Source organism: Symphalangus syndactylus, chromosome 6 (assembly GCF_028878055.3).
Source record: "Symphalangus syndactylus isolate Jambi chromosome 6, NHGRI_mSymSyn1-v2.1_pri, whole genome shotgun sequence".
Classification (NCBI taxonomy): Eukaryota; Metazoa; Chordata; class Mammalia; order Primates; family Hylobatidae; genus Symphalangus; species Symphalangus syndactylus.
In genome coordinates, this window is record NC_072428.2 from 59157776 (window position 1) to 59170188 (window position 12413).

Consider the following 12413-nt stretch of genomic DNA (forward strand, 5'->3'; position numbering starts at 1 on the left):
CGCAAGCACTGCACGCAGCCCTCGTTCCCGCCCACGCCTCTCCCTCCACACTTCCCCGCAAGCTGAGGGAGCCAGCTCCGGCCTTGGCCAGCCCAGAAAGGGGCTCCCACAGTGCAGCGGCAGGCTGAAGGGCTCCTCAAGTGCCGCCAAAGTGGGCGCCAAGGCTGAGGAGGCGCCAAGAGCGAGTGAGGGATGTGAGGGCTGCCAGCATGCTGTCACCTCTCAGTGCCACTGCTGTCATCTCTTGCCCAGTATGCCTTCCCTTCTAGGAGTCTCCTAACCAGTACTTCACCACAGACTAACCAGACTTGGTATAGCCATACAGTGTTCTAGGCTGCTTCCTCTCAGTCATTAAAAAACAAAACAAAACGAAACGAAACAAAGAACACCTAGATTTGCACCTGCTAAACTAAGAAGACCTTGTGACAGAAATGAGGAAGTACGTTTATAGAACACTGGGAATTTCTTTGGGAATAATTTTTAAGAGATGTCTTTGAAAAACATTATCATTTTAAGAGATAAAAAGAGTGACAGATGACATTTAAGAAAAGATCACAAAGGCTAAATGAAAATCCCACCCCAAGAGGACTAACCCCAATTTATTTAGTATCTCTTCTTACTGTGTGCTGAGGGCCATCTTCATTATCCCTCATGTAGAAAGGCTTGAGTGCTAATGGATAATTAATAACGAAGACAGGTATGTTGCCACAGTGCTTCACCAGGTACTTTTCATGTTCAGTCTGTAGGTCAGCACCCCACTGTAATGAGAAGAAAGAAATGACCAAAAGAGAAGACAGAGGTGAAATATACAATTCAGCACCTGAAAATAACCTACATCAATTCTAAGGGCTTCATCTTCCTGAGGCTCCATGTGTGGAGCTAGCTGCTAAGGTTACACAGCTGACTAAACCAGAGAGAGATATTTGTTAACAAGAACACCTACAGGCCTGGAAAGATGAAAGCTGAGGCCAGCAGATAAACACTATACTGTGTCCCCATTGCTCCCCCACCCCCACCCCCCAGGAGCAGATAATACAGCAACTGCAGGAAAACAAAGTCTACTTTACAAGGGGATAAAAAAAAAACAAAACTGACTTCAGAATCACAGTTTTTAATAGTGCCTAGAGCTTCTTCCACAGTTATTGTTCCTAAGTCTCAGGAAATTAAATGATAGAAGATAATAGTCCTAATACTGAGCCTATCTTTGGCTAAATGACTTCTCTTGGTGACTTTTTTTTTTTTTTTTTAGACAGAGTCTGGCTGTGTCACCCAGGCTGGAGTGCAGTGGTGCAATCTCGGCTCACTGCAACCTGTCTCCCAGGTTCAAGCGATTCTCTTGCCTCAGCCTCCCAAGTAACTGGGACTTCAGGTGCCCGCCACCACGCCCAGCTATATTTTTTGTACTTTTAGTAGAGATGGGGTTTCACTATGTTGGCCAGGCTGGTCTTGAACTCCTGACTTCGTGATCCGCCCACCTTGGCCTCCCAAAGTGCTGGGATTACAGGTGTGAGCCACAGTGCCCGGCTGGTGACTTCTTTTTAAATAAAAAGAGTCAACTCATGTATGAGACGCTCTTTGATGAATATTTATTAACTCTGTTCAATATATTTATTAAGCAAATACTAATGTGCCTATTAAATTTCAGGTACCATATGATATACTGGATATAGTGGTAAGAAAAATAGTTATAATCCCTGACTTCATGTAGCTTCCAGGGTAGGAGACAAAGAAATGAAAACTTACACAAAGAATTGATCATAAATGTAACAAGCAGAGGTTACTTTTTTAACACATAAAGATCTGACTTCATTGGGATTCAACCGGTACAAGGAATAGTTTAAACACAAAGGTTAACATTATCTTATTACTACCACTTGTTTGGCAGTATCTTAGTTATAGGAAAAAATAACTGGAATAGGAAAAGAGTTTTGCCTCCAACACTATACACATGCCCATTGATAAGACCATGGGGTCTCTCTGGACCTGTATCGTTGCCAATAAAATAAAAAAAGCTCTGGCCAGGCATGGTGGCTCATGCCTTTAATCCCAGCACCTTGGGAAGCCGAGGAGTGCCTGAGCACAGAAGCCTGAGACTAGCCGAGGCAACATACCCTGTCTCTACAAAAAATAAAAAAATCAGCCAGGCCTGGTGGCACGCACCTGTAGTCCCAGATAGTTGGGAGACTGAGTTGGGAGGACCGATGTGAGCCTGGGAGGTGGAATCTGCAGTGAGCCATGTTTGCACCACTGCACTCCAGCCTCAGCAACACAGAGAGATCCTGTCTTTCAAAAAATTAATAAATAAATAATTAATTAATTAAATTAAATAAAAAATAAACAAAGGAGTTCCTTCACAGAAAGAGAGAGTTGTACAGTGGTTGTCAGGGGTCTGGGAATGGGGCAAATGGGTGATATTTGTCCAAGTGTACACACTTTCAGTTATAAGATGAACAAGTTCTGGGGATCTAATGTACAGTGTGGGTAGCAACAGATGTGTTAACTAATTTGATTATGATAATCTATTACACAATGTATACATGTATCAAATCATCATGTCGTATACCCTGAATATATACAATCTTCTTTTGTTGTTCTTGGAGACAAGGTCTTTCTTTCTTTGTCACCTAGGTGGGAGGGCTGTAGTCGATCATGGCTCACTGCAATTTTACACTCCTGGGCTCAAGCAATCCTCCTACCTTGGCCTCTTAAAGTGCTGGGATTACAGGTGTGAACTACCACACCCGGCCTATACAATCTTTGTTTATCAGGTAAGTACTGAGAAAAAAAAAGAATTCTTGGCTGGGTACTGAGGTATGCTCCTCTAGTCCCAGTTACTTGGGAGGCTGAAGTGGAGGATCCCTTGAGCCCAGGAGTTCAAAATGAGCCCAGGCATCATAATGAGACCTCCATCTCTTACAGTTCTTTAAAAGCAAAACAAAACAGAAAAACCCCAGTGTTTTCCAGAGTGGCTCACAAACTAAAAGGCTCTATAAAGTTCAACTGAAAAACAAACCTGTTTCTGCAAGCACTAAATCTGAAAAAAAAAAAAAAAAAAAAAAGAAAAAGAAAAAGAAACCTGTTTAGTTATGTTGCCTAAACTTATTTAATAATATAACTTCTAACGTTGGTCATCTTTTTTTTTTTTTTTTTTTCTGAGACGGAGTCTCGCGGTCACCCAGGTTGGAATGCAGTGGCGCGATCTCTGCTCACTGCAGACTCCGCCCCCCAGGTTCATGCCATTCTCCTGCCTCAGCCTCCCAAGTAGCTGGGATTATAGGCGCCCGCCACCTCACCCGGCTAATTTTTTGTATTTTTAGTAGAGACGGGGTTTCACTGTGTCAGCCGGGATGGTCTCGATCTCCTGACCTCATGATCCACCTGCCTTGGCCTCCCAAAGTGCTGGGATTACAGGCGTGAGCCACTGCGCCCGGCCTGGTCATCTGTTAATGTCATTCAGAATATATTTTGGAAAACACAGAACTAGTTGACTTCTACAGTAATATTCTTTTTTTAAAAATTCACTTTTTTTTTTTTTTTTTTGGGTAGAGACAGGGTCTCGCTGTGTTGCTCACGCTGGTCTCGAACTTTGGGGCTCAAGCAATCTGCCTGCCTTGGCCTCCCAAAGTGCTGGAATCATAGGCATGAGCCCCAACACCTGGCCTCTACAGTAATAAGTCTATGATTATCTTTCCTTTTTAGAATTTTCATCTTCCTAAACATGGGAGACTCCTTTATAACCCTTTAGTCACTGCTATTCCAAATGATACAATTTATTTTTATTCTAAATTAATTCCGTTTTAAGTATCTCAACAAGATTGAGCAAACATCAAACAAAATCTTAAGTCTGTGTACAAATGAGCAAATGCCATATTTTGCTAATAAGAGAATTAAGATGATTTTGAAAGATTCTTAATACAGTAAGCTAAAGACAAGAAGGAAGCATTTTCACACACACATATATATATATACATACAAACAAATTACTACCTCTGGGGTAAAGGTGAAGTTCTGGGATGCTTGCTTTAAGATCTCCACTGCTTCAGTATAAGAAATGCTGGAGGAAAACAGGATACAAGCAGAGAAAAGTCAATACAATGGGGCTGCTGTTAACTAGTTCATTTTAAAACCAGAAAAAGCCTACTCCTACATCACACTGTGAGGTCATGAGGGAATACTGAATAATCAGGAATTAAGGCTGATCTAATCCTATGAAAGTCTGATTTTCCTGAAGACAAGTAACCATTCAAAAACCTCACTCCTCATCTACTTGCAATATACACAGTGAAGCTAGTCACTTAAGCAAGTAAAGATTATTCTCTGAATCCATGATATGCCAATGCCCTAATAAAAGGTATAAAATACTGAGACTACAACAGCAAAAGACTTTTTCCTAAAATTCACCATTAATTCATTTATTTATCCAACAGACATATACTTGGCACCTACTAGGCACTACACACAATTCTAGGCACTAGAGATAAAAATAAAGCTCAGACTTCGTGGAGACAATGTGCGTGCGTGCGCGCGTCAGAGAGCGAGAGAGAGCGAGAGATGCAGGTGAGGAGAAAGTAGACAGATAAAAAAACAGGCAGCTATTCATGCTATGAAGAAAAATAAAGTAGAATAAGAAGACAGAGGGGGTTTGGGGTGCCATTTTAGATATGATGGTCAAGAAAGGCCTAAGTTTGTGACATTTGAACATAAGCGTGCACCGAGTAAGGAAATGAACCATAGAAGTATCTTGGGAGGAGTATTCCAGGCAAAAGGAACAGCAAGTACAAGGACCTGAAGTGAGAAACAGTTTGGCTTGTTCATGGAACAAAACGGGAAGTCAGCGTGACTACAGCATACTGAACAAGAGGAAGAATGCACAGGAAATTACATAGGAAAGGCAGTCAGAAGTCAGATCACATGGACTCTTTCATGTCATAGTAAGGGCCTGGTGATATATCCTAAGCATTATAAGACTATGTAGGAAAATACTGATTCTCTCAATGAGACACCCTCACGCCTAAAGTAAGTCAAAGCAAGTATTTGTTTTAATTTAACTAGGTGAATAGGTAACTTGTCTACATAGTTTAAAAAAAAAATCAAGATGTATAAGAGTATACATCTCCCTTCCATTGCGGTTCCAGAGACACCTAGTTCCTTTCCTTTCACACAATCACTGTTCATGGTATTGTGAATATCCCTCTAGAGGATTTTATTTATACAGATATGTAAATAATACACAATCTTCCTTTTTTAGAGATGTCATACATAACATATGCACTCTTTCACACCTAATTTTACTGAGTAATATACCTTGCAGATCTGTGTGTATATGAAGACATTCTTCACTTTTTGTATTACATAATATTCCATTTTGTGGATGTGTCATAATTAGTTTAACCAGTGACCTGATATTTCACGTTCTAATCTTTTGCTATTATAAAACATGCCTACATATACCTATTTAATATTACAAATAGTTACTATACACTAATTTTTCACATGCAAAAGTGGAATTATTAGATGAAAATTTGCAATTTTTATATTTTCTGAAAGGTTTTGCCAAAGATATTGCCACCTTTTATATCAATTTATACCCACCAGTAACATGAAAGTGTCAGTTTGCTTGTAAACTATAGGTAAAATACTGCATCAGTATTTTGGATTTTTTTTTTTTTTTTAAATCTACAAACTTTCTGAAAGACCTTGAGCTCAAAAAATAATTTATCCAGCACAAACTTATTCTCTGAAGCAAAAATGAAGTTCATATCCATAACAACTAACCAGAAAGAGTTGTATTGTCATACAGTACAATAAAGCCCCTAAAGCTATGTTTTGAAAGATAGGTTTTTTCCTAAGAATCTATTCAAATTAAAAACTAGTAATAATAATAGGTAATTTCTTTTTTTTATTTATTTTTATTTTCTTTTTTATTATTATACTTCAGGTTTTAGGGTACATGTGCACAATGTGCAGGTTTGTTACATATGTATCCATGTGCCATGTCGGTTTGCTGTACCCATTAACTCGTCATTTAGCATTAGGTATATCTCCTAATGCTGTCCCTCCCCCCTCCCCCCACCCCACAACAGTCCCCGGAGTGTGACGTTCCCCTTCCTGCATCCATGAGTTCTCATTGTTCAATTCCCACCTATGAGTGAGAACATGCGGTGTTTGGTTTTCTGTCCTTGGCGATAGTTTACTGAGAATGATGTTTTCCAGTTTCATCCATGTCCCTACAAAGGACATGAACTCATCATTTTTTATGGCTGCATAGTATTCCATGGTGTATATGTGCCACATTTTCTTAATCCAGTCTATGGTTGTTGGACATTTGGGTTGGTTCCAACTCTTTGCTATTGCGAATAGTGCCACAATAAACATACGTGTGCATGCATCTTTATAGCAGCATGATTTATAGTCCTTTGGGTATATACCCAGTAATGGGATGGCTGGGTCAAATGGTATTTCTAGTTCTAGATCCCTGAGGAATGGCCACACTGACTTCCACAATGGTTGAACTAGTTTACAGTCCCACCAAGAGTGTAAAAGTGTTCCTATTTCTCCACATCCTCTCCAGCACCTGTTGTTTCCTGACTTTTTAATGATGGCCATTCTAACTGGTATGACATGGTATCTCACTGTGGTTTTGATTTGCATTTCTCTGATGGCCAGTGATGATGAGCATTTTTCATGTGTTTTTTGGGTGCATACATGTTTTCTTTTGAGAAGTGTCTGTTCATGTCCTTCGCCCACTCTTTGACGGGGTTGTTTGTTTTTTTCTTGTAAATTTGTTTGAGTTCATTGTAGATTCTGGATATTAGCCCTTTGTCAGATGAGTAGGTTGCAAAAATTTTCTCCCATTCTGTAGGTTGCCTGCTCACTCTGATGGTAGTTTCTTTTGCTGTGCAGAAGCTCTTTGGTTTAATTAAATCCCATTTGTCAATTTTGGCTTTTGTTGCCATTGCTTTTGGTGTTTTAGACATGAAGTCCTTGCCCACGCCTATGTCCTGAATGGTATTGCCTAGGTTTTCTTGTAGGATTTTAATGGTTTTAGGTCTAACATGTAAGTCTTTAATCCATCTTGAATTAATTTTTGTATAAGGTGTAAGGAAGGGATCCAGTTTCAGCTTTCTACATATAGCTAGCCAGTTTTCCCAGCACCATTTATTAAATAGGGAATCCTTTCCCCATTGCTTGTTTTTGTCAGGTTTGTCAAAGATCAGATAGTTGTAGATATGCGGCATCATTTCTGAGGGCTCTGTTCTGTTCCATTGATCTATGTCTCTGTCGTGGTACCAGTACCATGCTGTTTTGGTTACTGTAGCCTTGTAGTATAGTTTGAAGTCAGGTAGCGTGATGCCTCCAGCTTTGTTCTTTTGGCTTAGGATTGACTTGGTGATGTGGGCTCTTTTTCGGTTCCATATCAACTTGAGTTTTTTCCAATTCTGTGAAGAAAGTCATTGGTAGCTTGATGGGGATGGCACTGAATCTATAAATTACCTTGGGCAGTATGGCCATTTTCACGATATTGATTCTTCCTACCCATGAGCATGGAATGTTCTTCCATTTGTTTGTATCCTCTTTTATTTCATTGAGCAGTGGTTTGTAGTTCTCCTTGAAGAGGTCCTTCACATCCCTTGTAAGTTGGATTCCTAGGTATTTTATTCTCTTTGAAGCAATTGTGAATGGGAGTTCACTCATGATTTGGCTCTCTGTTTGTCTGTGATTGGTGTACAAGAATGCTTGTGATTTTTGTACGTTGATTTTGTATCCTGAGACTTTGCTGAAGTTGCTAATCAGCTTAAGGAGACTTTGAGCTGAGACTATGGGGTTTTCTAGATATACAATGATGTCATCTGCAAACAGGGACAATTTGACTTCCTCTTTTCCTAATTGAATACCCTTTATTTCCTTCTCCTGCCTGACTGCTCTGGCCAGAACTTCCAGCACTATGTTGAATAGGAGTGGTGAGAGAGGGCATCCCTGCCTTGTGCCAGTTTTCAAAGGGAATACTTCCAGTTTTTGCCCATTCAGTATGATATTGGCTGTGGGTTTGTCACAGATAGCTCTTATTATTTTGAGATACGTCCCATCAATACCTGATTTATTGAGAGTTTTTACCAGGAAGGGTTGTTGAATTTTGTCAAAGGCCTTTTCTGCATCTATTGAGATAATCATGTGGTTTTTGTCTTTGGTTCTGTTTATATGCTGGATTACATTTATTGATTTCCATATGTTGAACCAGCCTTGCATCCCAGGGATGAAGCCCACTTGATCATGGTGTATAAGCTTTTTGATATGCTGCTGGATTCAGTTTGCCAGTATTTTATTGAGGATTTTTGCATCAATGTTCATCAAGGATATTGGTCTGAAATTCTCTTTTTTGGTTATGTCTCTGCCAGGCTTTGGTATCAGGACGATGCTGGCCTCATAAAATGTGTTAGGGAGGATTCCCTCTTTTTCTATCGATTGGAATAGTTTCAGAAGGAATGGTACCAGTTCCTCCTTGTACCTCTGGTAGAATTCGGCTGTGAATCCATCAGGTGCTGGACTCTTTTTGGTTGGTAAGCTATTGATTATTGCCACAATTTCAGAACCTGTTATTGGTCTATTCAGAGATTCAACTTCTTCCTGGTTTAGTCTTGGGAGGGTGTATTTGTCGAGGAATTTATCCATTTCTTCTAGATTTTCTAGTTTATTTGCATAGAGGTGTTTGTAGTATTCTCTGATGGTAGATTGTATTTCTGTGGGATCGGTGGTGATATCCCCTTTTTCATTTTGTATTGCATCTATTTGATTCTTCTCTCTTTTCTTCTTTATTAGTCTTGCTAGCAGTCTATCAATTTTGTTGATCTTTTCAAAAAACCAGCTCCTGGATTCATTAATTTTTTGAAGGCTTTTTTGTGTCTCTATTTCCTTCAGTTCTGCTCTGATTTTAGTTATTTCTAGCCTTCTGCTAGCTTTTGAATGTGTTTGCTCTTGCTTTTCTAGTTCTTTTAATTGTGATGTTAGGGTGTCAATTTTGGATCTTTCCTGCTTTCTCTTGTGGGCATTTAGTACTATAAATTTCCCTCTACACACTGCTTTGAATGCATCCCAGAGATTCTGGTATGTTGTGTCTTTGTTCTCGTTGGTTTCAAAGAACATCTTTATTTCTGCCTTCATTTCATTATGTACCCAGTAGTCATTCAGGAGCAGGTTGTTCAGTTTCCATGTAGTTGAGTGGTTTTGAGTGAGTTTCTTAATCCTGAGTTCTAGTTTGATTGCACTGTGGTCTGAGAGACAGTTTGTTATAATTTCTGTTCTTTTACATTTGCTGAGGAGAGCTTTACTTCCAACTATGTGGTCAATTTTGGAATAGGTGTGGTGTGGTGCTGAAAAAAATGTATATTCTGTTGATTTGTTGTGGAGAGTTCAGTAGATGTCTATTAGGTTCACTTTGTGTAGAGCTGAGTTCAATTCCTGGATATCCTTGTTAACTTTCTGTCTCGTTGATCTGTCTAATGTTGACAGTGGGGTGTTAAAATCTCCCATTATCATTGTGTGGGAGTTTTAAGTCCCTCTGTAGGTCACTCAGGAATTGCTTTATGAATCTGGGTGCTCCTGTGTTGGGTGCATATATATTTAGGATAGTTAGCTCTTCTTGTTGAACTGATCCCTTTACCATTATGTAATGGCCTTCTTTGTCTCTTTTGATGTTTGTTGGTTTAAAGTCTATTTTATCAGAGACTAGGATTGCAACCCCTGCCTTTTTTTGTTTTCCATCTGCTTGATAGATCTTCCGCCATCCCTTTGTTTTGAGTCTATGTGTGTCTCTGAACGTGAGATGGGTTTCCTGAATACAGCACACTGACGGGTCCTGACTCCTTATCCAGTTTGCCAGTCTGTGTCTTTTAATTGGAGCATTTAGCCCATTTACATTTAAAGTTAATACTGTTATGTGTGAATCTGATCCTGTCATTATGATGTTAGCTGGTTATTTTGCTCGTTTGTTGATGCAGTTTCTTCCTAGCTTCGATGGTCTTTACAATTTGGCATGTTTTTGCAGGGGCTGGTACCAGTTGTTCCTTTCCATGTTTAGTGCTTCCTTCAGGAGCTCTTTTAGGGCAGGCCTGGTGGTGACAAGATCACTCAGCGTTTGCTTGTCTGTAAAGTATTTTATTTCTCCTTCACTTATGAAGCTTAGTTTGGCTGGATACGAAACTCTGGGTTGAAAATTCTTTTCTTTAAGAATGTTGAATATCGGCCCCCACTCTCTTCTGGCTTGTAGTAGTTTCTGCCCAGAGATCAGCTGTTAGTCTGATGGGCTTCCCTTTGTGGGTAACCCGACCTTTCTCTCTGGCTGCCCTTAACATTTTTTCCTTCATTTCAATTTTGGTGAATCTGACAATTATGTGTCTTGGAGTTGCTCTTCTTGAGGAGTATCTTTGTGGCGTTCTCTGTATTTCCTGAATCTGAATGTTGGCCTGCCTTGCTAGATTGGGGAAGTTCTCCTGGATAACATCTTGCAGAGTGTTTTCCAACTTGGTTCCATTCTCCCCGTCATTTTCAGGTACACCAATCAGACGTAGGTTTGGTCTTTTCACATAGTCCCAAATTTCTTGGAGGCTTTGTTGGTTTCTTTTTATTCTTTTTTCTCTAAACTTCCCTTCTCGCTTCATTTCATTCATTTCATCTTCCATCAGCAATACCCTTTCTTCCAGTTGATCGCATCTGCTACCGAGGCTTCTGCAATCTTCGCGGAGTTCTCGATACTTGGCTTTCAGCTCCATCAGCTCCTTTAAGCCCTTCTCTGCATTGGTTATTCTAGTTATCCATTTTTTTTCAAAGTTTTTAACTTCTTTGCTATTGTTTTGAATTTCCTCCAGTAGCTCGGAGTAATTTGATCGTCTGAAGCCTTCTTCTCTCAACTCGTCAAAGTCATTCCCCATCCAGCTTTGTTCCATTGCTGGTGAGGAACTGTGTTCCTTTGGAGGAGGAGAGGTGCTCTGCTTTTTAGAGTTTCCAGTTTTTCTGCTCTGTTTTTTCCCCATCTTTGTGGTTTCATCTACTTTTGGTCTTTGATGATGGTGATGTACAGATGGGTTTTTGGTGTGGATGTCCTTTCTGTTTCTTAGTTTTCCTTCTACCAGACAGGACCCTCAGCTGCAGGTCTGTTGGAGTTTACTAGAGGTCCACTCCAGACCCTGTTTGGCTGGGTATCAGCAGCAGTGGCTGCAGGACAGCGGATTTTCGTGAGACCACAAATTCAGCTGTCTGATAGTTCCTCTGGAAGTTTTGTCTCAGAGGAGTACCTGGCCGAGTGAGGTGTCGGTCTGTCCCTACTGGGGGGTGCCTCCCAGTTAGGCTGCTCAGGGGTCAGGGACCCACTTTAGGAGGCAGTCTGTCTGTTCCCAGATCTCCAGCTGCATGCTGGGAGAACCACTACTCTCTTCAAAGCTGTCAGTCAGACAGGGACATTTAAGTCTGCCGAGGTTCCTGCTGAATTTTTGTTTGTCTGTGCCCTGCCCCCAGAGGTGGAGCCTACAGATGCAGGCAGGCCTCCTTGAGCTGTGGTGGGCTCCACCCAGTTTGAGTTTCCTGGCTGCTTTGTTTACCTAAGCAAGCCTGGGCAATGGGGGGCACCCCTCCCCCAGCCTCGCTGCCGCCTTGCAGTTTGATCTCAGACTGCTGTGCTAGCAATCAGCGAGACTCCGTGGGCATAGGACACTCTGAGCCAGGTGCGGGACACAATCTCCTGGTGTGCCGTTTTCCAGGCCCGTTGGAAAAGCGCAGTATTAGGGTGGGACTGACCCGATTTTCCAGGTGCCATCTGTTACCCCTTTCTTTGACTAGGAAAGGGAACTCTCTGACCCCTTGCGCTTCCCGAGTGAGGCAATGCCTCGCTCTGCTTCCGCTCGCGCACAGTGCGCTTCACTGACTGTCCTGCACCCACTGTTTGGCACTCCCTAGTGAGATGAAACCGGTACCTCAAACAGAAATGCAGAAATCACCTGTCTTCTGTGTCACTCAGGCTGGGAGCTGTAGACCGGAGCTGTTCCTATTTGGCCATCTTGGCTCCACCCCCGATAATAATAGGTAATTTCTAAGGTAATAATGGTGGTGGTAGTGGTGTTGGTAGTAGCAGTATTAACGATTTTAAAATTAGCATTTTACAGAAGGGAAGCAGAAGGTTAGAGAGGATCAGTAACTTTCCAAAGGTTACTCATGTAAGTAAATAGTAAATTTTGATCTGCTGACTCCAGAGTATAAGCTTTTAACGGCTAAGATAATGCCTAAATCACTTAGCGTTTCATATGTTCCATCAAAACAAAAGAAAATGGGCTCTGGGTTCTTCAACTGATTCTACCACTTCATCTGATTCTACTACTAGCTATGTGAGTCACTTCAACGTAGTGAAAGCATGTTATTAATTTTTG

General features: G+C 41.0%; 1 protein-coding gene across 17 annotated transcripts in view; it reads right to left on the bottom strand.

The window, feature by feature from the left end:
- NARS2 (asparaginyl-tRNA synthetase 2, mitochondrial) overlaps nucleotides 1-12413 on the bottom strand; it is a 149205-nt gene that overhangs the window by 29743 nt on the left and 107049 nt on the right. For 13 of the 17 annotated variants that reach the window (XR_010121365.1, XR_010121368.1, XR_010121366.1 and 10 more), the window contains 2 exons: nucleotides 3988-4054; nucleotides 621-758 (listed from right to left, as the gene is read on the bottom strand). The exons of 1 other annotated variant lie outside the window; for it this stretch is intronic. Coding sequence is in view for 10 of the 16 variants with exons in the window: in XM_055283085.2 (XP_055139060.1) it covers nucleotides 621-758; nucleotides 3988-4054 (205 nt within the window). In the remaining 6 variants the exon portion in view is untranslated. Of the gene's footprint in view, nucleotides 1-620; nucleotides 759-2160; nucleotides 2284-3987; nucleotides 4055-12413 lie in introns of all 17 variants that reach the window. 3 more of the 17 variants (XM_063641442.1, XM_063641444.1, XM_063641447.1) reach the window with 3 other exon arrangements.